This window comes from Spermophilus citellus, assembly GCF_964194105.1.
Source record: "Spermophilus citellus genome assembly, chromosome: 5".
In the NCBI taxonomy this organism is placed as follows: Eukaryota; Metazoa; Chordata; class Mammalia; order Rodentia; family Sciuridae; genus Spermophilus; species Spermophilus citellus.
Window position 1 is genome coordinate 118,593,730 of NC_138186.1, and position 25,546 is coordinate 118,619,275.

The 25,546-nt window shown below is 39.7% G+C and overlaps 1 protein-coding gene across 1 annotated transcript; it reads left to right on the top strand.

Moving 5' to 3' along the window:
* Positions 1–236: 236 nt before the first annotated feature.
* LOC308648770 (sodium-dependent glucose transporter 1-like) lies at positions 237–20,552 on the top strand. Its single transcript, XM_081293762.1, has 4 exons — positions 237–367; positions 9,232–9,400; positions 11,204–11,320; positions 12,615–20,552. Exons 2-4 carry the CDS (start codon positions 9,235–9,237, stop codon positions 13,574–13,576), a joined length of 1,245 nt encoding a protein of 414 aa, XP_081149888.1. The 5' UTR covers positions 237–367; positions 9,232–9,234; the 3' UTR covers positions 13,577–20,552.
* Positions 20,553–25,546: the final 4,994 nt, after the last annotated feature.

The following is a 25,546-nucleotide window of genomic DNA, read 5'->3' on the forward strand; positions in this document are numbered from 1 at the left end:
AGAGCCTAGGTACAAACAGCGGCGCGTTCCAAAGTCCGACTTCCTCATACCTTAAATTGAGAAGGATCCTCGGGGGTGGGGGCCCAAGCAGGGACCTTCTGGCCAGGAAGGACGACAGCTCAGAGCTCCAAGGATCCGCCACAAAGGTCGGTGACAGCGAGACCACGTCTCTGGAGCCGCCAAGCTGGAGCTGAGACAGGAGTTTCGTGGTGCCGGGGCTGCGGCTGCGGGGCAGCGGCTCCTCCAGGCCGAGGGCCCCGCGAACGATGAAGTGGAGACGGTGGCGGTCCCCCGGCCAAGCGCCCAGGCTCCGAGCGTGCTGCGCTGGTTCACCACCGCGATCCTGTACGCGGCCTTCTTGGGGCTGGTGAGAGCTGGGGCCGCGACTTCCCATTTGAAGTCTGTCCTTCGTTCCCTGCTTATTGTGTAACTCGGGGAACATTTGAGGGCACGGTTCTAACTTGTGGAGGGTCATTGTCAAATGCGAAGTAGATTTTTCCTAATATGTTTTCAACCGCTGCAAATCTTCCTGGTCTCCTCGTTGAGATGGGAAGCCGCAAAAGGGATTGCACAGGTCTTTAGCCACTGGCATCCACATCTGGAATTATGACACAGAAAAACTGCTTTTCTGGGAGTTCCTGTCCTGATGGCTTGACCAAATTCAGCCAACAGCTTAGTTCTGCAGATAGGGAAGAGACCCAGGAAGGAAAATGACTTTCATGAACGCACAGCTGATTAAACGGCAGAGTTGGAAATATTGCTTACTCTGGCCTTAGTTGTATTTAAAATCAACCTCTCAGATCCCTAAATGCTTTACTTGGAGCAAAGTGCAGGCTAGAAGCCCCTTTTGTTAAACTTCTGGGCTGCCCCTCATTCACTGTTTTTGGAAACGTTCTTCTTATCCATCCTGGGGAAATAGAGGTTGAGCCCCCTGAGGAGAGCCACTTGCAGCATCTCAGTATCTTAGAGACACTGAGCCACAATTATGTGACAGAGTTTTGTTTTGTTTTGTTTTTAATTGGGATTGTAGGTGTGGGATGTGAGATATCACTGCAGATGCTTGGTGAGCCCTCATTGTGTGCCCAGTCTTACAAATCTTTTGAAGGCGTGAAGTGATTTGATTACAGCCAGTGATCTGGCTTTTCTCTATGTACTAGGTACTTGCTTTGCTCCTGTGCTTACCTGGTTCTTAGTCTTGGACTGCTCCTTGCTCAGACACTGGACACACTCTGAGTTTAGAGCAGAACAGTGCAATTAGAGTCAAATATTCTTGAAATGTAGATAAATTAGAAAGATTTTTTTTTTTATTAACGGGTCTAAGGAATTTCTTCTGAAAGCTAACAGTTGTTAAAAAAAGAAAAGGTTAGACAACTTAATCAATTTAATTTTAGTTTCTTTGCATAGAGGAATGATTCAGAAACCTGGCAGCACCTGAACCAATAAAGGTTCAAAAAGCTCCACCCAGGAGGGTGGGCAGGCAGTATTTATTGACAGAACAAGAAAGTGACATATAGAAATAACTTGAATGGTTACAGCTCATTTACCCTGGGTACACATTTCTGAGCTGTTTGCAGTATGTTGTGCGCTAACCCTTGACTGCTCAGCAACTTATTCCAAGAATATACTCTCAGGTGCAGTTTGATGACATATTAATGTATATTCAGGTTCCCCACATACACAGGCAGCTTTAGGCCCAACATGACAATTCTAACCTTCTGGTCAGCTACTCAGTTTTTAGAAATTGACTGAAACCTTGAACACTGACAGTATTTTCCGCCAACACAATTGACAAGTTTGGCATAATTATGGAATTCATAATATACACTGGCAAATGAGTTGGGTGAGTATGCCTTCTTGGTGTTTTTCTTGCCAGTTTGATATACAAAGAATGGCTACATAGAAACATTTGTGACTCTTGAGGGGATACAATACATTAGAGAGACATGATTGCTATCAGGAGGATAATACCAAGAAACTAAAGTACATTCCTTAACCAAAATCAGAGACTCCAAAGGTCACATAATGAAGAGAGTTCAATGAAATCCAGTTGGTCATAGTCTCTGGAACATGATGTTGATTAAGGAGCAATAAATGGGCTGATATATAGCGATATCTATTTTTCTAGTTGGCCTGGTACACAAGTCATAGGGACCTGGAGACCAACTAAACATGAAGTTTGGAAAAACCTGGAACAGCCAAGCTTGCCATCCTCCATTCCATTCAAGTTGTCAGCAAGCCAACTGTTAGCAACTCTCAAATGCATTGTGTTTCTTTCCCTGAGAAATTTTCTTAATGTATGCAACGGCAGTATGTAGAGAAGCAGCAGTATCATCAGCCAGACTCTGTGTGTGTGTGTGCGCGCGCGCGCACGCACGCTGTGCATGGAACCCAGGGCCTCATGCATGCTAAACACATGCTCTAGCAACTGAGCTACACCACCAGCTAATTAGCCATCTTTTAAATTGCTCTTTTTGTATTTATGAAATCAAGGGAACATTAAGCATAACATCCAGTTTTGTTTAGCACTACATACAAGCACACTACATGAGCAGTGAGGACATCTAAAGCCAAATGTTGTTTCACTAAACGTTGTTGTTGAACATTAATATTCTCAGACTAGTCAGTTTTTAACCCTCATGAGGTCTGATCAGCTACAAGATCCACTATTACCCCAATTTACCAAGTTAGCTTCAAATTTCATATAATTGGCACCCACTCTTGCCCAAAGTAAAACCCCAAGAACCCTGCTAGAGACTTTCCTCAAAGGAAACTGACTTATTTTTATTTTCTCAAGGTTGGTACTAATTTTAGATATTGACCTTTTTGACCTCTGATTATGGGAGGTACCAGAACTCTCAGGGAAAACTCTTTTAAGTGCTTTGTTGTTGTTGTTGTTTTGTTTTGTTTTTCTTTTTTTTTTTTTTTTTTGCAGTGCTGGGGATAGAAACAATGGCCTCACACATAGTAGATAAGCACTCTACCACTGAGCTACATCCCCAGCCAGGGAAAGCTCCTGAGAAGGCAGGAGTGAGCAGGTGAGAGAGCAAGATCTGAACCAGGGTAGATGCAGAACAGAGTAGACAGATTATCTACAGACCCCATAAAGTCCCTTACAAGCTGGAAAAGAGTGCCATCTAGTGGCTTTTGTGCAGAGGTCAGTTAAATTTATTGATCATAAATCTGCAGAGTTATGAACAAGGTCCAGTGGGAAACTTTATTTTTGTGTGATTCTTTTATATCATGTTGGAAGAGTATATAATCTTGTTTATTGGAAAGGAACATTACTGGATTTAATGTGACATCATGCAAGTATTTGTAGCTACTCAGGTAATCCTCGGATCTTGTGCATGCAATATCTAGAATCACCATTCACCTTTTGCAGACATTACTCAGCTTGTACCCACCTAGTTAATTCCCAGATCTATAGACACACAACTTTTAAAAAGATTTTTTAATAGTTGTAGATGGACAACATTCTTTTATTTTATTTGTTTATTTTTATGTGGTGCTAAAGATCAAACCCAGAGCCTCACACATGCTAGGCAAGCACTCTGCCACTGAGCCACAGCCCTAGTCCAGAGACACATAACTTTTGCAGATATCACTTACAGGTTTTCTATATTTGGAAGTGATTAGGTTATTAAATGGTAATATCAGTGTCCTATTTCAAGCAAATGTAGGAAAGCAAGGAACAGTCATGTCTAGAATATCAAGAAGCACTTCCACTCTTCCTTTGGGGTTTCAAGGTGAGTCATTGGGAACATGGGGAGACATTGGCATAAGTGGAATTATTTTCTGACTTGGGGGCACCAGCCCACAATCCAAATAATTTCTCTGATTTTTTGCTAGAGCATTAGCCTTTGCTAAAGCCATCCACAGATTCGGTCCCATGTATTTTTCTGTAAGCAAAGGGATGGGATTAGTTCAGCGGGTAATGGGGGTGAAAAGGGGGAAAAATACATATATATAAGGCTTTCAGGATGGTGGATCCCTGATTTTGGGAAAGCTGTCCACATCTAGGATGCTCTCAGCTTCTGGGGAGAAACTTTCCTGCTCTTAAGGTCCCCAACAGGTGTATAGGGCCCCTTTTAGTTGAGAGAGGTAGATTCAAGATTCATGGCCTTGAAAGTTTGCTGCAGAGAGAAACCTGACATGGTCCCTTCCAACAGAGACAAGCACAGTAATTTTCTGGTATCATTTCCAAAAGACCCACTCTCTAAGTTTTAGATCATGAAAGTGTTGGTTGTCATCAGTTGGTGGGACATAAAGAGTATTTTTACTTGGTGGGAAATATGCTTTAATATAATGCATTAAAGCCTCGCCTTATTGAGTCACGTCAGTTTAGAGAGTGGAGATACAATTATTGGGGGCATAGGTCTTCCAATAACTATTTCACAAGGAGTCAATCTTCTCTCCAGAGGGAGTGAATCTGACTGCCATCAGCTGGTAATACCTTTGATTAAAGGCGCTTGAGTTTGTCACAGTTAACTTGATACCATTGTGTTTGTAGTACCCCCCTTTTTTAAACTTTTTTTTTTTTTTTGGTACTAGGGATTGAACCTAAGGACATTTTACCACTGAGCCATATCCCCAGCCCTTTTTAGTTTTTATTTTGAGGCAGGGCTTGCTGAGTTGCTTAGGGCCTCATTAAATTGCTGAGGCTAGCTTTGAACTTGGATCTTCCTGGGATTATAGGTGTGAGCCAATGTGACTGGCACAGTTTTTTGTTTTTGTTTTTGTTTTGCAGTGATACAAGTACCTCTATTGCTGGAGATTTTACTCCAGGAATGCCCCATATGGAAAACACATTTCCGTAGCTACTGTTATGGTCTTTCTAAGTCTTTCTGTGTGGGAAAGTTTCTATACAACCAGAAAATGTGTACTGAAGATGGCAAGTGAATGAAATTCATCTTCAGGTATTCAAATCATCCAGCAGCTGCTGGAGACCTATCTTTTGAGTTTTTTTTTTCATTGTCAACAGAATTTTGTTTCTGGCAAACTGAATATTGATTATAAGCTTATCATCCAATTGTAAAGTTACCCCTTTGATATTTTTTCCCGATTTGAATAATTTTCTCTGTTCTATGATGAGTCTTAAGAGTACAGAGCTTTTAATCATGGAAGCTGTGAAGCCTCAGTGAGGACAAGGCACTCATCCAAGTTCTCCATAGCATATGCGACTTATATCTTTTTTTTTTTTTCAACTGGGGATTGAACCAAGAGGCACTGTACTACTGAACTACATACCCACCCCTTTTATCTTTTATTTGGAGATAGGGTCTTGCTAGTTTCCCAGGCTGACCTCAAACTTGTAATCCTGCTTCTGCCTTCCAAGTAGCTGGAATTATAGCCATGCTCCACTCACTGGGTAATTTGGTTAAATGAATGACTGTTGTATAAAGCTGACTAAACATCAGCTTGATGTTTATAAGCCATTCAATTTCTTCATTACAGTTCTTAGAATTCTTACTTCCTCCAGTGGAATTGTTTTTAAGTTATCAAAAACCTGTACATGACAGTCCTTTTCTTGAATGTCCTTCAACATCAAATTGATAAGGGCCCAGAAACATGCCAGATTAAACAATTACTGTTTGTGAATGAAAATGTTTTAAATGGCCATGGTTATTACAATAGTGACACATTGATACGAAAATTTTGTTTACAATATTTTTAAAAAAATATTTTTTAGTTGCCAATGGATTTTTTACTTTGTTTATTAATACAATATTTTTAATGAGTCTTGCTATGTTGTCCATGCTGTCCCAAACTCTCGTGATTCTCCTGCCTTGGCCTTCAGAGTGGCTGGGACCACAGGTGCATTCCATAATTATGACAGATAGTATAATACTAGGACTATTTCTAGGAACTTCATAAGTTTCTGAAACATATTAATAACATCTCCTTACAAATATAAGTCAAAGAAATTTTAGCATTACTTACTAGGTGACAATGCTTCACTTATAATTTAATGCATCAAATAAGCCAAATTAGTTTATATCTCTTTTTATAAAGAAAGCTGTCCTTTTGACAACTCCAAGGGCTGGGAAAAACCCCAAACCTAATTCAAGATCAATAAAAAGACAATTTAGAATTATTTTGGAAAGTTCAAGAAAAACATGAAAGATTTAAGGCATTTCATCAAAATTAAACCACAAGTCATTTTATACTATAGTCATTAATTTAACCAAAGAGATGCTAACACTTCAAAGGTACATACCAAAAATAACATAATTTTAGTTAACTCTTTTAAGAGAGAGGGCTAGGATTCTGTGAGTGATCAAAAACTTGTAAAGACAACATGAAGCACAGGAATCTTGGTAAGATGCAATTGTCGTTTTCTAGGCCACAACCTCAAACGTGGTTAATAACTCACCAATACTCTAGGAAAACTTTGTTGTTTTGACAGAGAGAACTAAAATCTTGGTTTTCCATGTACTTTAAACTTTTTAAATTTTTTTTTTTAGTTGTAGATGGACACAATCCCTCTCATTTTATTTATTTATTTTTATGTGGTGCTGAGGATCAAACTCAGGGTCTCACACATGCTAGGCGCTCTACCACTGACCTATGACCCCAGCCCATGCTATGTACTTTAGATATTAATGTTCCGTTTTCAGTAAAACTTCTAAGTAATTTCCTTCTAATCATGACCACTTTGGTCACATGAAAAATTCTTTTCACAAGATTTATCTTCCACAAACCTACAACTTCCTTATCCATTCAGTTTTTGTCTTGTAGTTTTCATCTTATAATTTTAGAACAAGTCATTCTACTTTATGACAAAATTATTTTTCCCCCTCAATAAAACAAAATATCTTCATACTACAGCTTTTCCTTACAAAAAAGCATATTTTATCTCCTATACAATTGCAAACAAGGTTTCCCCCTTCTTATTTGTATGAATTTTAGTTTCCTATATTAATTAGAATTCTTAACCTTTGGTGACCTTAATTTGCAGTGAACACGAGGAAGCAAGCCATTGTGAATGGCATACCATCCATGTGTAGACTGGCAAATCTATGAATCGTGACTTCTAGAAGCATGTGTTCTCTCAAAGTATAACTTGTCAGAGTGGCACAGAACATGTTTACTAACAATTCCAAATATCTTCAGTCTCTCTGTCACAAGAAATTGTACAGGAGGCAAAATTTTAGTGCTACTCCCTTAGGTTTTGTTAGTTTTTGCTAGCCTTAACAATTAAATTATTATTTATAAAGATTCCCCTCAGCCCCAGCTTTCCAATCTTGATAATAAGAATGTTACGCCATTTCTGGTGCAGGAAGAATATCTTTTACCTGGGTGTCTTATCTTACAGATATTTATTTCATTTATTTTTTAATAACTATGTTTTAGTTATTTATAAAAATGAGATGTTAAACAGTTAACCATTATAAATTATTTTTCTTGCTAACAAATTTTGTGCTATAGGGATAACATAAGGTTGATGCATCCTATTGATTTTTTAGTGTTTTGTATTCTTTCTTATGACTCTCTCAAGTGAAAAATTTCATCTAGGTAGAAACTTTCCCAATGTGGCCACTATAACTCTATGGTGTCCTTAGTAAATTTCACTCATTTTATCCAAAAATACACAGCTGTGAGCCCATATTTTTTTTAATAAAGTTAGTGGGTATCCCAAGAAGTGGACTCCCGGACTGCTGGAATCCCAGACTCTTTAGATTTGGAGAAACCCATTTTCATAAGGTAACTACTGGATGCCTCTAACTGGATACAGTCCAGTGAATTATCAGATTCAATGTGGTCATGGACTCTGTCCATTAAAAAAAAAAAAGCTCAAATATAGTTACAAAACTTTTTACTCAAATTATTGGAGCTCAACTTGAAAAGAAAACTTGCTAGTGACCTCAGTCACTGTGTGAGATCAATGGACACAAGAGACCTTTAATTGTAAATTTCTTTGACTCCCAGTGTTCCTGGAGGTTACTGGAATTCTATTTCATATTCCACATCTGATGCTTACCAGTTAAAAGAAAAACTTTATACAAATTAAATTTGACAAGAGTTTATTTGAGCAATGACAATATTCATAAACTGGGCAGCAATGTGAGCAATAAAAGGTTGAGACAACACCAACCAGCAATGTGGGCAGACATATTTATAGTAAGAAAAATGAAGTTATACTATACAATTGTAGCTTTGCATTTGCCTCACTTGGGCAATCTGAACAGTGTACAGCCTATGATTGGCTGATAGAATTGGTCAAAATGTGGGCATTGGTTATAAGAATATACTCTTAGGTTACAGTTTTTTGACATTAGACTACAGTTTGTAACACATGGAGGCTGGTTTAATGTCAAACTTAATTTTTCATAATATATTGTTTTTGAGTAAAAAATTTATTGTTAAAATCATTCTGTATATTAGTATGCAAAAATTTCTCAGAAAGCTTGGCGGGGTATATTCCTCATGGCTGGGAATTTCTTTGAAGAAAATTATAGATTTAAAAATATAGGGCTGAGATTGTGGCTCAGCCGAAGGCGCTCACCTAGCGTGGGCGGGACCTGGGTTCGATCCTCAGCACCATATAAAAATAAAGGCATTGTGTTGTGTCCATCTACACTTAAAAATATAATAAATGTTTAAAAAATATATATATTAGTTATCCTCTGCTAATTGTCTATGTGTCATTAAGTGGAAGGCTCCTGTATGCACCGTAAACATTGCTATTTTAACAATATCAAAAAGAAGAATGTTTTGATAATTTGAATTTTTAACATCTAAACTTGCATGTTGGTGCATGTAGTATATTTAAAAACGTAGACAATTGTTTCAAGAATAGATTTAATATTACATTTTCTCCCTTTCTTTCTTCCATCCTTCCTTCTTTCCTTCCCTCCTTCCCTTGCAGTGCTAGAGATTAAATCCTGGGCTTAGTGCATGTTAGGCAAGCACTCTACCACTGAATTCATCCCTAGATCCTATTAACTCTTAATATACAATAGACTTTTAGGGCATTATTCAAATAGAAAACATTATAACAACAACAAAAAGAATTACAGACTTTTTTAAATTGAGAGTTTTGAAAAGAAAATACAGTAGCTGTCTATCACTCTAGTAAGATTAGTATTGTCATTGTACATTTTTTCCCTACTGTGGACTTTCAAGTAGTTTTCTGTTTTGCATTGTATCCTCCTCCCCACTTTTAAATTCATACAAATTAAAAACATATTTTATTTGTAAGGAAAAACTGTTTGTCTTTATAAATTTCAGGGAATGACTATTGCTATACTGGGACCCACGTTTCAAGATTTGGCAAGAAATGTGAACCGAAATATCAGCAGTCTTTCTGAAATATTTGTGGGTCGTGCTTTTGGATATTTGAGTGGCTCTGTGGTTGGTGGCATTCTTTTTGACTGTATGAATCATTTTTTACTTTTGGGTAAGTAGACACTGATTTTCATTTCTTTGTGATTTTTGAAGAGTTTACAACTTGCCTTTAAGTATGAAAACGGTATCCTGCAGAGAGGTTGACAACCGAAATGGGTGGTGTTTTGGTGTCCTCCGTGGAAGCTGGGTTTCCATGGTCCTGCTCTCACCTTGGCAGTTCAGGGGAATCTGTGCTGGGCCCTCTGGAAACTCAGATCAGCCCTCAGGGGTGTGTGTGTGTGTGTGTGTTGTGTGTGTGTGTGTGAGCAATGCTTAGACTTCCTGACCTTGACTGTATTTTAGGCATCCCTCCAGGGTCACCCAATGATTGTCCAAAAGGCTCTGCTCATCAGGGTGTAGGGCAGCTCTCCCAGGGCCACAGAGCTCAGAAGGAGCTCCTGGAATCTGCCCTGGCTCTATGGAGTCTGGGTTGGAAGTGAAGGGGCAGGAGATGGAGAGTGAACTGAGGTAGGCTACATTTTTGTCGCTACTTCCCCATGTCAGACTGTCCTTCCTCACCAGGAAATAGATGGCAAAGCTTTAATAAACTCTGCTTTAAAGAAAATTTATTGTGATAAGGCTCTTTTGGAAGCAAGGAGAATAATTTATTGCAGATGAATAAGTAAATAATTTCTCTTATTTCCAAAGTGTGGGTATGTGTGCGCACACTTAATTGTTTTTGATTCTTTGTGGTCCTGGGGAGTGAACCCAGTGCCTCTCAAATGCCATGCATGCATTCCACCAGTAACCTACATGCCAGCCCAAATATATATGTCTTGTATTTTCTTCCCTACTCCCTAAACTCATTTATTTAAAGTTTTGTTACAAGTTACTATACTGATTACATTTCTTTTTGTTTGTTTGTTTTTGGTACCAGGAACTGAACCCAGGGGCACTTAACCACTGAGCCACATCCCTAGCCCCTGTTTATATTTAATTAGAGACAGGTCTTACTGAGTTACGTAAGGGCTTGCTAAGTTGCTGAGGCTGGCTTTGAACTCACTACCCTCCTGCTCAGTTTCCCAAGTCACTGGTATTACAGTCATACACCACCACACACGGGTGTGATTGCATTTTTTTGCCTTTTAAATTTGTTACCTCCTATCTCAAACTCCCTTTCAGTTCTTCAGTGTGAAACATTTAAGAACTCTGCATGACTTCTCTCTCTGTGTGTGTGTGTGTGTGTGTGTGTGTGTGTGTTTAATTAGAGCATTATAGTCAAACATGGTAATTGAGTTCATTTTTCCAAAATCATACATGCATGGAATTTGAGTTATTCTATTTCAGTTCCCATTTTCCCCTTCCTTCCTCCTATTCTCCTTCCTCTATTCTTCTTTTTTTTAAGAGAGAGAGAGGAGAGAGAGTGAGAGAGAGAGAGAGAATTTTTAATATTTATTTTTTAGTTCTCGGCGAACACAACATCTTTGTTTGTATGTGGTGCTGAGGATCGAACCCGGGCCGCACGCATGCCAGGCGAGCGCGCTACCGCTTGAGCCACATCCCCAGCCCCCTTCCTCTATTCTTCTGATCTTCCTTTTCCTCATATTGTTTTTTCTATGTATACATAAGGGTGTATATTTATATATGCAGTAATGTGATTTTTATTAAATTCAATCTGCTTTTCCTCACCCTTTCTGTCTCTTCTCCCTTTTTCAATCTCCTTCCTCTACTGCACTGATCTTCCCTGTATCTTTTTGGTATCCGATCCCCCACGCTTTTCGCTCTTATTTTGCTCTAGCTTCCACATATGAAAGAAAACATTCAACCCTTGTGTTTCTAATGGCTCCTATTTTTTTGTTTATTACTTTCTCCTCAGGGGTGTCACTGGTGGCCACCTCAGTGGGTCTTTATATTATTCCTTTTTGCAAGACAGCAGTGTTACTGATTGTCATGATGTCTGTTTTCGGCATCTCATTTGGCATGCTGGATACAGGTTAGTGAGCCCTTCAGTATCATCTCTGGGATTGGGACACTACTGCTAGGAGTAGAGCAGATAGTATTAAACTGTCCCTTGAAATGCTCTTAAAACCACATGGACTTACTGAGTGAATCATGGGTTCTCCCCATCAGAACCACCCTTTCTGCAACTCTTCTTGCCAGTTAGAGCTCAGATTTTTGAGCATAAAGTGAAATATAAAGAATTTTGTTCTATGAGAGATTGTTTAATTACAGTATCCAAACAGGGAAGGAACCCCTCCTATGGCTAATTGCATTAAAGGTGAGGAGGTTTTTATGTCATGATGAAATTTGACCATTTTAGCATGAGAGGAATTGATGGTTAATAGGATAAAACAAATGTGGAGCCATTATTAGACTGAAGAAGCACCGAGGCAACCTCCAATTTAAAATGCACCCTGGCTTTTGAGCACAGAGAAACCTGTAGCATGTGCCATTTTTCTTATTTTTCCTTCCTGTGACTTTTCTCAGAAGTTCCCGTTCTCTCACAGTAAAGCTTTTGCATCTGTAATTATGTTTTTGAAACCCTGCTAGATAACATACAGGATACTTATTTAGCATCAAATCCAACTTTCTATGCCTCCCTTCCCTGCTTTAGTATTATTGATTGAATGAGGAAATGTTTTATTCTTCAGGCTTTGGTTGTAAAATTACAATATAGAATCATATTTTTATTGAAAATATCTGATTAAAAAAAAAAAAAAGACAGCCGAAGACTTGATGCTTCCGGCCTTTCACCTTGCAGGTGTTCAGACAGGGTGAGTGCAGATCCTGAAAGTTTTCTTGTTCCCTGTAATGGGCACACCAGAGTTCTGGAGTATTCCATTTCTCATTTGCCTCTGGTTAATAATGTTCTTGAGGTGGCTACCAATTCCAAGAAAAGAAAGCTTCAGTAATTTGACTAATATATGATAAGATTTGCCAAATATATATATGTTTATACTACTTAGAAGTACAAGGGCTATAACTATTACTTCCCAATATGGTGTTAGCACTGTTTTATAAAAACTCTTTACTCATGTTCTGGGCAATGAGATGAAGTGGTTTACCAGTTTGTAGAATTCCAAGTATGCAGATGACAGTTATAAGCTCTCTGGTGGTAGTGGGTGAGAGTTCCTTAATCAGAGATCTGACTCAGGTGCAATATTTGATGATAACTTTGTTACAATATGCATGCCATGAAATACAGATTCATCCTCTAATAGTAATGACCTATTTTTAATGGGGTAATTGTGTTTAACATAAATCATTTCCCCATCTTTCGTTGGCAGGTGGTAATGTCCTCATCTTGGATATTTGGGGGGATGAAGGAGCCCCACACATGCAGGCCTTACACTTCAGTTTTGCCTTGGGTGCTTTTCTGGCTCCAATTCTGGCTAAATTGGCACTGGATACCCCAGTGTCTGCTGAAAACCACACAGAGCCTGCCTTTCAGCCTCCAGCTACCAACAGATCATCTGAAGCTGACTCAGCCCCTCTGTTTGGATTGCCTGATGACATGAATCTATTCTGGGCTTATGCTTTTATCGGCACTTACATTTTCATAGTGTCTCTCTTTCTGTTTGCTCTGCTTTTCAAGAAAAGCTCAGGGCAGGAAAAATCAAAACCATCTGCTCAGGGATATCGAAGAGCTGAATATCACAAGACTCTTCTCTGCCTCCTTTTCTTGTTCTTCTTTTTTTATGTTGGAGCAGAGGTAACATATGGCTCTTATGTTTTCTCCTTTGCCACCACCTATGCTGGCATGGAAGAACATGAAGCAGCTGGGTTGAACTCCATCTTCTGGGGGACCTTTGCAGCCTGCAGGGGCCTGGCGATCTTCTTTGCTGCATGTCTACAGCCAGGCACCATGATTGTGTTGAGCAACATTGGCAGCCTGGCTTCATCTTTATTTCTGGTGCTTTTCAACAAGAGTCCACTCTGTCTCTGGATTGCCACTTCGGTGTATGGGGCCTCAATGGCAACCACGTTTCCCAGTGGTGTTTCCTGGATTGAGCAGTACACAACCATAAGTGGGAAATCAGCTGCCTTTTTTGTAATTGGTGGTGCCCTGGGAGAAATGGCTATTCCTGCAGTAATTGGAATTGTTCAGGGACAATACCCAGATTTGCCCATAGTTCTGTACACCTGTTTGGGATCAGCAATATCCACTGCTGTTATATTTCCTGTGATGTATAAATTAGCCACCTTGCCTCTGGATCACCAGCGAAAAGCAAATAGAAACAGTGAGTAGCTAAAAGCTTTGCCCTTTATTTCTGGGATATGAGGAAGCAAATGAAGGGGATGTCAGCAAAATAGAATGAAATAGATTTTGAAGCGGTGGAAATGAATGATACAATGAGGCATATTGTCATAGAGATATCTAAAAATAGTTTAATGGAGCCCACAGCTGAAGACTCTGACTCCTCTCAAATAAGGTAATGTTTGACTCTTCTTCAGTTAATATTGGTGATTCCCCTCTGAAGCATATTGTCCAAAAACTGGACAAAAGGGACTAACACTAAGAGAAGATGGATAATTTACTGACTTTATTATAATCTCCAGTTCTAAAGAAGGCAGAGCAACATTAGCAGAGTTCAGCATGCTTTGGGCATCAAAGTTTCCAGATCCATTTATAGCAAATGCTAAAAGGTGTTGAAATAGTATCTTCACTTCCCAGAGTCTTTCACAAACTGCCATTTAACATTGTGATAAATTTTCATTGATGGTTTTTTGAAGGTTCTATTTTATAATCAATGTCTTCGATTCAATGAAGTATAGTAATTCATTCAGTTATGGATAGTATACTATATTCACTGATGTCTTAAAAGTTATTTTATAAGCTAATTTAGTCTCTAGTGATGTACAAATGGGATTTGGAGATATTATGTTCTGATATTAGAAGCTATTTGAGTTAGTATATTAATAGTAGAGGTGTAGATAGGTCTTTTGAGGCCCCTGGCCTACCTCAGTAACAGACGCTGGGTCTAGGTCTTTCTGTTTCAAGACTTGACTCTCACTAGGTTTGGCTGATAATCTCATAATAAGTACTGTGAACCAGGCTAGAAGTTCAGTTTACAATGAGACACAGACTTTTCCCAGGGTTTGGAATTCTTGTGTCACCCATCCAGGGCTCATCCTCCCTGAGTTTGAAATACCTGGGAAACCAAAGTAAAGAAATATGAGGTGACTTGGTGGCCCAGGCATCAGGGATGAAAAAGGGAACTTCATATAAGTAGGGCCAAACTGCTGTGGCTAACCTTCAATAAATGACTAGAATTGATGAGAGATTTCGTTTACCTTTCCCAAGTTTTTATGCTGAGTGACCTCAAATTTTTACTGGGATACAGTATGTTTGCTATCAATTATCTAATTTCTATAAATTTGCTTTTGAAAAAAAATTTTGGTTTGTCTTACTGACATATGCCACATTTTTTGGCCCCTGCCCATTTGCTTTGCATACCCATCACATTATTTAGGTTTCTGTTAAGAACCTAACAACGTGGAAAGGGCTGGTGGAGAAATTAACAAAAAAAGAGACTGTTTCTCTTTCTATACTGTACTTTTTCCTTAGCCAAAGCTTGAAAGTACCTCTGCTCCCTTTACTGCCCTTCCTCGGGCTGTTGGGCCTTAGGCAGCAGCAATTGTCTGTCTGTAGGGAGGCTCCTTACTTCAGGGATTCTACTGTCAGCTTCTACTTCTAGAGAGTAGGAGATAGAACCGTCCTGGGCGCAGGGGCACACACCTGTAATCCCAGCAGCTTGGGAGGCAGGAGGATCACAAGTTCAAAGCCAGTCTCAGCAATTTATTGAGACCCTGTCTCAAAATAAAAAACTAAAAAGGTCTGGGGATGTGTCTGTGTGGCTAAGCACTCCTAGGTTCAATCCCCAGTACCATTAAAAAAAAGAAGAAGAAGAAGAAAGAAAAGAAAGACAGAAAAAGAAAAAAAAGTACACTTGGAACATCATGCAAATTCCGTAAATTAAGAATGGAATGGCTTTTGTGTTATGTTTGCAACACTCCTAGATGAGGCTCTATTGCTGGCCCATAGACCACACTTGAGTTAGGAAGGACCACATTTTAGGGAGTTTGAACACTTTGCTGTTTATGGAAATTTTGTCTATCTTGTTTTAAATCTGATTTTATTTTGTCCTTAGGAGTTTGTAATCCCTGTGCACCCTCTATACATACATAAGACCCACTACACCCCCACGCAACCCTCTATACACACACACAAAACAATTATCTTTAGTCTTCTCCCTTTATCTCATTGACTGTTTATAAATCATTCCACATATTTGTGGAGTACCTCCTATTTTTCCATCTGTGTGAGAAAAGCCAGGTTGACACTAGTGAAAGATCAGAGGTTCCTGCCCTCATGGAGCTTTCTCTCTAATGTACAATCCAGCAGAAGTTTCTGGGATGATGGACAAAGTCTATATCTGCATTTCCCAGTAGTCGTACTGGCAACATTGGGGTGAATTTAGCTTGCAAAATATTGTATGATATCAATGCATTTTTAATCTAATTTAAATTTAAGTACTAGAGGCCTAATGTGAGAAATAAGGCATCAAATAATTCATTGCAGAGGATGTTTCCAGGAAGGATGTGTTTGCTGTTGTCTTAGAAATTAACAAGTTCACAGGATGAGAAAGGCTGTGTAGATACCTTGTTAAATGGAATAATGTAAATTGTCATGGCCTTTCAGAATACCATGATCTTAGTAAATCAGGATAGTAGACAATGGTACTTAATGGCTCCCAAATAGAAGGTTTGTACCTCACTTATGTGTCAAAGAAGCCAGCAGGCTGGTGACTTTGGTAGTCAGGAAGAAGATTTATGCTCCTTTCCCTAAATGTACTTTGACCAGTGGGCATTTGAACTAGATGGAATTAGAGTTTGATTTTTCTTTCTTTCTTTCTTTTTTTTTGAGCCAAGGTCTACCATGTTGTTCAGGGTGGCATCAAACTCCTGGGTTCAAGTGATTCTCTGACTCAGCCTCCCAAGTACCTAGGAATACAGTCAGGCTCAAAGTGTGCAACTTTTGGTTGGATTTTTATATTTGTGTTTGTTTGTTACAGAGGATTGAACTCAGGGACACTCAACTACTGAGACACATCCCCAGTGTTATTATGTATTTTGTTTAGAGATAGGAGCTCCTGAATTGCTTAGCACCTTGCTTTTGCTGGGGCTGGCTTTGAATTTGAGATTCTCCTGCCTCAGCCTCTGGAACCTCTGGGATTATAGGCATGCACCACCGCATCCAGCTGTGTAGTTTCATATTTAATGATTTAAAATTTTATATGTTGAAAGTTTATGATCAAAAGAATTTTTATTTTCCCACATTTGTTCAGCAGTTATTTTAATTGTGTATTCTCCTATCCTCTATTTCTTCTTTCTTTCAAAGATGATGGGTTTCTGCACTGAATACTAATTCTTATATGTTTTCTTGTTTTCCATTTGGTTTAGGGGTTTTTGTTTTGTTTTGTTTGCAGTACTAGGGACTGAACCCAGGACCTTGCATGTTCTAGGCAAGCCTCTATCACTGAGCTACACTCCCAGATTTTGGTTTAGGTTTTTAATTTCAAAATGCACTCAGTATCTGGTTCTAAAATTATTGCAGTTTGCCTTTGATACATTTGGTTATGGGTTACTGGGTGAGCTGGAGAAAGGTTTCGAAATTATCTGATGACATGAGTAGCACAGGAAACTGGGCCTTTTAGCTTTTGAACAACTCGTATGAGGTGCTTTTACAAAAACATGTGTTTTTGATGGTGTGTGATGTACAAAATGCAAATCTTACTATATTATCCATTTACAAGTATGCAGCCTAGTGGCAGGAAGAAAATTCACATTGTTGTGCAACCATCACCACTATCCATCCACAGAACTCTTTTCATCTTGCAAAAGTGAAACTCTGTGCCCATCAAGTAATAACTCCCTGTTCTACCCACCCACCAGCCTCTCGCAGTGACCATTCTCCTGTTTTTGATTTGCCTACTGAAAGTACCTCGTATGAGTGAAATCATACATTTGTCCTTCCATTACTAGCTTCTCTGACTTAGCACAATGTCTTCAAAGTTCATCAGTGTTGGAGCACATGTCAGGACTTCTTTCCCCCTTCAGCCTGAATAATATTCCATTGTGTGTATGTTCCACATTGTGTTTATCCATTCATCTGTGCAGGGATATTTGGGTGCTTCTATTTTTGACTATTGTGCATAATGTTACTATAAATGTGAATACATAAATTTCTAGACTCTGTTTTCAATCCTTTTAGGGTATATACCTCTAAGTAGATTAGGTGGTAATTCTAGTTTGAATATTTTGAGGTGTTTTTATTGTTTTGCTTCATTATTTTGGGTTAATCCTAATCCAAGACACCAACTATAAGAAGTGCATAGGGAAACACATGCTTGTTTATAGCTTCAAACCATAGAAGAACTTTCGGCCTATTATAATCAGCTTAGCATCACTCATGTAGTGGGGAATGAACTCAAAGAAAGGTTATGTCAGGCATCTACCTCATGCTTTTGCTATCTCTCCTTCCATTTTTGTTTCATATTTGAGCAAGTGTTTGAGATCTTACTATGTGCTAGGCACCACAGACTAAGTATGAATGAACTTCCTCTCTTGTCTAATCCCTATCATGTGGTTTGGGGTTTAGATCACAATTTTCTGCTAACTGAATTGTCTTGTGCCCCTTTGTTTACAAACATGCAGATCCCTCTGACTGTCTGGTAGTAGATAGTCTGTGCTCAGGAAACCATGGGTTAGGCTGCTCTCACCACAGCTTTGCCCCTCCTAGGGACTATTCCCTCCTCATTCACCTTGTGGGTCATCCTCTGAATATTTCTGGCTAAGAATCAGAAGGAATTTGTCTGACCTGAGTAGATGTCATTGTCTTTATAGGCCTAGCCCTAGAATTTCCTGGTCAGCCTAAGGATGGGTTGATCTTGGCTTGATGACACTGCTTCCTTGACTGATTGTCCACCTCTACATTCCATTCTGAATATAGGGAACATTAGAAACTAAAGGGAAGATCCGTTCTCTATCATGGTAGGACTCAGCTCAGTGACTCTTGCTAATGGGTTCCTAAGTGGCACTGGTAGGCCCTAGAAGCGATAAACTGGTTCCTCTTTTCAATTGGAATGAACAAACAAAATCAAAGCAAACTGCAGATTTTTGTTAGTGGTTAGTGAACTGTGATCTTTATCAAGGAAAATAAGCACTGTCCTAATGGGATATCATTTATACTTGAGTGAACTGTGAGTAGGAGATAACTATTAAAACACCAATCCCTAAGGATCAAGAAGTTTCCAAATTCATACTGTTCAGTCACTTAACAGATAGTGTCTCAGCATTTTCCATTTTGGAAACCAGGGCCCTGTGGACAAAATAGGAGAAGACAGGTGGGATTCTTGTTTCGTGGAACTTATGTTTTACTATTTCAAGTAAGGTTTCTGGACACCAATTCTATTAGCTGAAGATCCAGTAAAGCTTATTGCAATTGTTTTCACACAGTTCTGGTAAAGCAACTTAGCTGAGCTCTCTGTCCCTGGTATGTGTTTGTGTTTGTACATTTCCAGTACTTTTATATCTTTGGGAAGTCCTACTTGATTTGGAGTTTGGTAAAAATACTTCGCACAGTGCAGTTGAGATTAATATAATCAAGCCTGCCTAAGAAGTCTGAAACCAATGTTGGGATTTGCTAAGTGCACAAAGAAGACACTTATGGTTGAGCTGGATTAGGGTTTTAGCTCCCAACACCCTGGGTAACTGAGCAGGTTCTGAGTCTCAGCTGTTTTCCTTATCCCTTGCAGAAAATTTTACCTCTAAGAGAAGAATACCCTGATCTGATCCAAACACCCTTTGCCTTGTTGAAGAATGACTCCAAGACTGAGCATTTCAGAAAGGAAATACTCACCTGCAAAGGAAGCAAGGGAAGTCTTGACTTGCTAAATAAAAAATAACAGTTTTTGAAAGAAAAAAATAAAAAAACTGCCAAGGTTTTCAAGCGTGCATTAGTGTGTTCATGATGGAAAAACAGAAGAGCCTTGCATGGTTATGTTCATGAAGGTCACAAAAAACCTTTGGGCATGTTACAGCAAAAATCCATGGTGGAAAATTGCTTTGGCAGAGAGTACGGGTTTATGGCAAACATCCAAGGATATCTATATGTATCTCAGTATAAAGATATATATTTATATCTCAGTATATATATAATCAGAACCAGTTAGATGACACTATCATTTTGGTCTTATCTCTGGGTTGAAAGTTTTTTTCCTTTCCTGGATTGTGATTTGTCAAGTGCTTACTGATACGAAGCAGAGCAAAGTGACATTATGTTTCTGCAACCCCCCAGAATCCATAAATCCTAAGAGGAAAAATTATCCAAGGGAAAAGCATGATTGCAGAGTGTATTTTTGTTCCCAAGTCCAAGTGATAAGCCTTTGATCCAGTGTTTTGCTCTGGCAAAAGGTTAGGTCTAAGTCAATACTTTTGTTTGAAATCCTTCCTAAGACACCCATCCCCAACCTGCTGGTTACCTTTCTAGGTAGTTTTCACTCATCAATTTTGATTGCGGTGAGGGGTTGGAAAAGATAGGGGTGATCTTGTAGAATCACATGGCAGTGTCTTAACACTGCCAATGCCCAGCACTTTTACTTAAGTAGCAATTTAATTGAACTTCAGTAGAGTCTGAGTACTGATATTCTAAATGTTCTCCTGTAAGTGTAATGCTCAGCCGAGGTTGAGAACCACTGCCTTTGATAATGCAGAGAAGTGGAAACTCTGCTCATCAGAGGGATTTTCAAAGACTGATTTATAACATGGTCAAGTCATTTTTTTGTTTGTTTGATTTACAATGCCTATTTATTTTTATGTGGTGCTGAGGATTGAACCCAGTGCCTCACCAGTGCTAGGCAACTGCTCTGCCGCTGAGTTATAGTCCAGCCCAAGTCATGCTTTTTTGATTGACACTGCACTTTCTCTGAAGAACAAGCAGAGAGGAAAAAAAAAAAAAAACCCACTGTTTTCTATTACTTCTGCTACTGCTTGATCTAAAGGAATAGTCAATACTTTTGTTTGAAGTCCTTCCTAAAACACGCATCTCCAACCTGCTGGTTGCCTTCCTAGGTAGTTTTCAATAATCAATTTTGATTATTGAAGGGGCTGGAAAAGATAGGAGCAATCTTGTAGATTTATTATATCTCTGTATAAATGTATTTATTATTTATATGGCTTTGTACAAAATTTTTTTGAGTAAAGTATTATTATAAATAAATAATGACGTTGATGTAAATAAAATTAATGTGTCAGTTGTTTTTTTTGAAATTTAAAATTAAGCTTGGCATCTCCTCTTCAGAAATTGGTTATTTACATATTTTAGATTTTAAGTGTCCCCCTACCCAAATATGTGATGCTTATATTGGGTTCCTGAAATGAAAGTAGTCTTTTTACTTCACATAGATATTTTGGAAATGATATGTAACATCTCTGACTTTCAGCTTCAATTATAAAGTTTATGATCAAATTCTTAAACTTACCAATCCACTGAAAAAGCTGTTAATAGCTGAATATTTTAGTTTTTATTTTACTTGAATAAAATTTCCTAATGGGGATGATTACAGATATCTCAGTACCAGACTGGGATCCATTTTCTAAATGGCACATCAGGAGAAACTGGGATCCTTCCTCTTTCTTCTAGCAGCTGAAAGCCTGCTGCCAGGATTCTTAAAATAAGAATAGTGATGAAGTAGTTCAGTGCGTCTCACCTTGAGCATGATTCAGAACACAACCATCTCCTCTGCCCTCTTCTTCCTTTATGAGTTTTGGAAAATAAAATGTTTTTAAAGTGGGAAAGTTGAAGCTGAGAGAAAACCAATGGCCACTCTTTTCTTGTCTTACATAAGCAGTTACAGGAAGTGATACTTCAAGTGTCCTTGAGTGCCACCCTCTCTGCTTTAAGTGACCTGAGTTTACAGCTGCATACTCTGCTCAGAGCCATCTTTGCCTCCTGCCAGGGCCTCTGGGCAAAGCTTGGCCTTTTCTGGCTCCTCCTAGAAAGCCTTGGCACTGGGCAGGAGAGAGAGGAGGACTTCACACTCTTAAGTATAATAAAGGTGTGTTATACAAGGGTCCCCAGACTTTGCATGAGAAAGTGGGTTCAGTTTATCATCACACTCCTACTTAAAGTAGTTTTCATGAATTATTTAATTGGACATGGGGGTGGACCTAGTGGTCAAGTTCTGACCTTACCACTCACTGCCAGAGGCTTCGTGGGGCCAAAACTCGCGACTGTAGCTATTGTCACAAGCATAGACTTAAGTACTGGCTGGGGTCCCTCTACTACCTCCCTCGGGAAAGAATAATGATGCGGGGATGGTGTCTTTCTATTTTCTCATTATAACAGCAGTTAATTAGAAAAAAAAACCCTGTTTTTATTTGGATATTATCTCTAGGGCATCATCCCTAGTTTCCTGTGAACCAATTTTTTGACTTACCCATGGTAGTTTCAGTTATCATTGGGGACTGAAAAAAGAACTGTAGTTTGGGGTAAGAGGAAGGAGTGTTGAAATAATGTGTTAGCTGGAATCAGCTTCATGATAATACTAACTCTGCACACACTTGTAACACCATCTAGGTATCTTTCATCATCTCTTTAACATTCAAGCACCAATGAGACAGGTGGCTTTATTCTTATTTTATAGAGAAGATACAGGCTTAGATGCTTTTATCTCCAGAGTCCTACATTCAATGGAAATTGAACTCCAATTCAAAAGAGGCCCATGTGCTTTTCACTAAGCTATCCTAATTCTTTATAGAAAGCCGCCATATGTAAACCAACCTCTTAACTAAGGTGGGTAATTCACCCCGTCTTTTTTTTTTTTTTAAGAGAGAGAGAGAGAGGGCGGGGGGGGGGGAGAGAATTTTTTTTAATATTTATTTTTTAGTTTTCGGTGGACAAAACCTGTTTATTTTTTTATGTGGTGCTGAGGATCAAACCCAGCGCCCCGCGCATGCCAGGCGAGCGCGCTACCTCTTGAGCCACATCCCCAGCCCTCACCCCCTCTTTTACAGTTGGTCCATTGTTATCTGGCTTCAAACCCTATCTGTCTACACAACTGCTCAAGCTCTAGTAACAACTCTGGGTGCTAGACCTGGAGGGACTTTCAATTTTAATTGTTAATCCTTTAATTCAGTCTTTGATATATCAGTACTTTGATTGCCCTCCACATGCCCAGATTACTGTTCACGCTGGCAAATGTTGGGGAGCAAATGAGACATGATCTCTGACCTCATGATTTCAGAGTCTGAGGGCAACAACCAATCAGAACACAGTAGCCAATCAGAAGGGGCTCCATATGCTTGAGCAGGTATGATAAGAAAATCTCTCTCCTAACCTTCTCAGAAAAATAATTTTTAAAGGACCCAACCACTCTTGTTCCTGCTTCTTTTTTCAGCACATTTCTGCATAGACAAGCACCTCTGCTCAGTTCATCCAAATACCCCTTCTATCTGATAGAATGTTGTCCAATTCTAGAATCCAAAGTAAAAGCTAGTTAAAATTTAAATGAGTAAATAGATCTTAATTAAGTCAATTTATCTAGAAAGAAGGAAGCATCAAGGCAGGATCTCCGATTCCTCTAGAGATGGCCAGGTGCGTGGTGGTGGCCACATGGAATAAATGCCACAGAAGTGGGCCAGGTTTATGAAGGATAGTAGCATGTGTTGTCTTAGTAGAAAAAGATTAAATATTGTGAAGCTTGATATTCTGAAAAAAAATACTTTGGCTTATATTAGATCTCATTGTGTCAACCGAAGTGAATTACTCCAGTCCAAACTCCTTTGTACAGTTTTACAATGTTCACCTAACCTTTGTCTCCCACATCACCTTTGATTCTCTTTCTCTCTTCCTCTCTTTTGGGTGCTGGGGATTGAACCCAGGAACTCTCTACCACTGAGAGATTTTTTTTTTAACACAGTGTCCCTAAATTGCCCAGGTTGGTCTCAAATTTGAGATCCTCCTGCCTCAGGCTACCCAGTAGCTGAGATTGTATGTGTGTGAAACCATGCCCAGATTCTGTTCTCTCTTTTATATAGCTTTTGCTTTTACCACTCCAAACTTTTCTCAAAAATACCATTTCAAACATCCAAAACTAAAATAGATTATGTTGCATCCTCTATTTTCTTCATATTACTAGCTCAATTATTTAAACACCATAACTTTTATGTAATGGTTTGTTTAATACTAGGTCACCCTAGAATCTATGACCTGTATGACAGTAAGAACTGTGTCTCTTCTATGTGCACATAGAATTTAGCAGAACCTACCTTATAAACACTCCATGCCCTTAAATTTCTCTGTACATTTGCACTATGTTTCTTCTATTTGAAACACCACTTTTCCTATAGCAAATTCTACTTATTCTTCAAATATCTAGATGAAATGTCATCTTCTCTGTGACACATTCTATAACTCCTCAAGTGGAATTAGTTCCTCCCTCCCCCATGGTCCCATAGCCTTTTGTTTCATATTGTTTTCCTTCTACTGTAGCTGGAATCCTACCTACATGTATGGTTTCAACTAAACAGAAGATAGATCTCAAAGCACTACCTCTCTTCTGATTGACTGACTTAATTTCTGAAGTTTTGTTTTCTATCATTATATTTGTGTCCCAGAGGACCCCACTAAAATTTTCAAGATTTAGACTTTGGAATCAACCAGAAAGATTTTGTACTAGCCTAAGCAAGAAATGAGGAGAAAAAGAACTAAGGTAGCAGGAATGGAGAGTTGGAAGGAGATTGAAGAGCCATTTTTAGATTAAGCAGAAGTATTTAATGAGGAAAGGATGAAGCTGGGAGCCACAGTGGATGAGAGAGGGAGTGAGGGAGGGAGAGAGGGAGAGAGAGAGGGAGAGAGGGAGAAAGAGAGAGAGAGGGAGGGAGAAAGGGAGGGAAAGGGAGGGAGAGGGAGAGAGAGGGAGAGAGGGAGAGAGAGAGGGAGAGAGGGAGAGGGAGGGGGAGGGAGAGAGGGGAAGGGAGAGAGGGAGAGGGAGGGAGAGAGAAAGGGAGAGGGAGAGAGGGAGGGAGGGAGAGAGAAAGAGTGAGGGAGGGAGAGGGAAAGAGAAAGGGAGGGAGAGAAAAAGAGGGAGGGAGGGAGAGGGAAAGAGGGAGAGAGGGAGAGAAAAAGAGGGAGGGAGAGAAAAAGAGGGAGGGAGGGAGAGGGAGAGAGGGAGGGAGGGAGGGAAACAGACATCAGGTGAAAAAACATTTCAGAGGGAGGATAAAGACAAACATTTACATCACATTTTGAGATGTGCTCTGGTAGGCTAAAAAGCAAAAGAAAACAGAAACTAAAACTGGTATCGAATAAACTTCTTTCTTTCTCGTCAGACATAACTTTACTCAGCAATCCCCCAAACCACTGTCCTTCTTCATTTCTTTACAACACGGGAATTAAACCGCAGGAATTGAGCAGATGTGGGATTGGGACCGCAGCTGTAGAGCTGATTTCTTTTCTGACCTTCTTTTGGTCACCCGTCACCAGTTGCCACTGATTCGACTGACCACGAGCACACTGTTACTTGTTCCTTCTGTCTTAGTCCTCCAATATGTACTTTGGGGGCTCAGGTGGATTTCAGGGTGTTATTGTGTTAAAATTTTAAATTAACTGAGCACAACGTGAAAGCTTACACAGGAGTTTCAACAAGAATTTATGGAGTAAAAGATGCTTTTCTGGGATAGACCTAGGAGCAGGGATTTTTGGAAAGTCTGCAAGGCAAGATCCTCCAATTCCCTCAGCTCCCGGACAGGGAGAGCCCACACAAGGTTCCACCGTGCAGCCCTTGGCCCGTATTTCCTCTGGTTTGGTGGCCTCTCACCCCCGGAATTTGTTGTTCCGAGGCGAGGCTGCAGCTTCGGTTGGCTCCGCCGCTGGCGAGGGTCCCCTGGCCTCAGAGGTCTCACCTAAAGTGTGATCCAGAGGGTGAACGCCAGCTGCGCGCCTCACCTGCGCATCCCAAAGTCCGACTTGCTTTGGGGCGGGCCTAGGGGAGGTGGCGACTTTGCAAACAGACCTGACGCAAGGGACAGGACCGTGGCTCACCTTGGAACACTTGAAGCTCAGATGAAAAGCAATCTCAGCAAGACCATTTCAGAGCCGCCGAGCTGGAGCTGGAACTGGAGTTGCATGGTGCCGGGGCCGCGGCTGCGGGGCAGG

Excerpts from the sequence above, each read along its gene's own strand:
- LOC308648770 (XM_081293762.1), top strand. The coding sequence starts at position 9,235 with ATGACTATTGCTATACTGGGACCCACGTTTCAAGATTTGGCAAGAAAT. Across the intron at positions 9,401-11,203 it reads GAATCATTTTTTACTTTTGG|GGGTGTCACTGGTGGCCACC; the intron begins GTAAGTAGACAC and ends CTTTCTCCTCAG. Across the intron at positions 11,321-12,614 it reads ATTTGGCATGCTGGATACAG|GTGGTAATGTCCTCATCTTG; the intron begins GTTAGTGAGCCC and ends TTTCGTTGGCAG.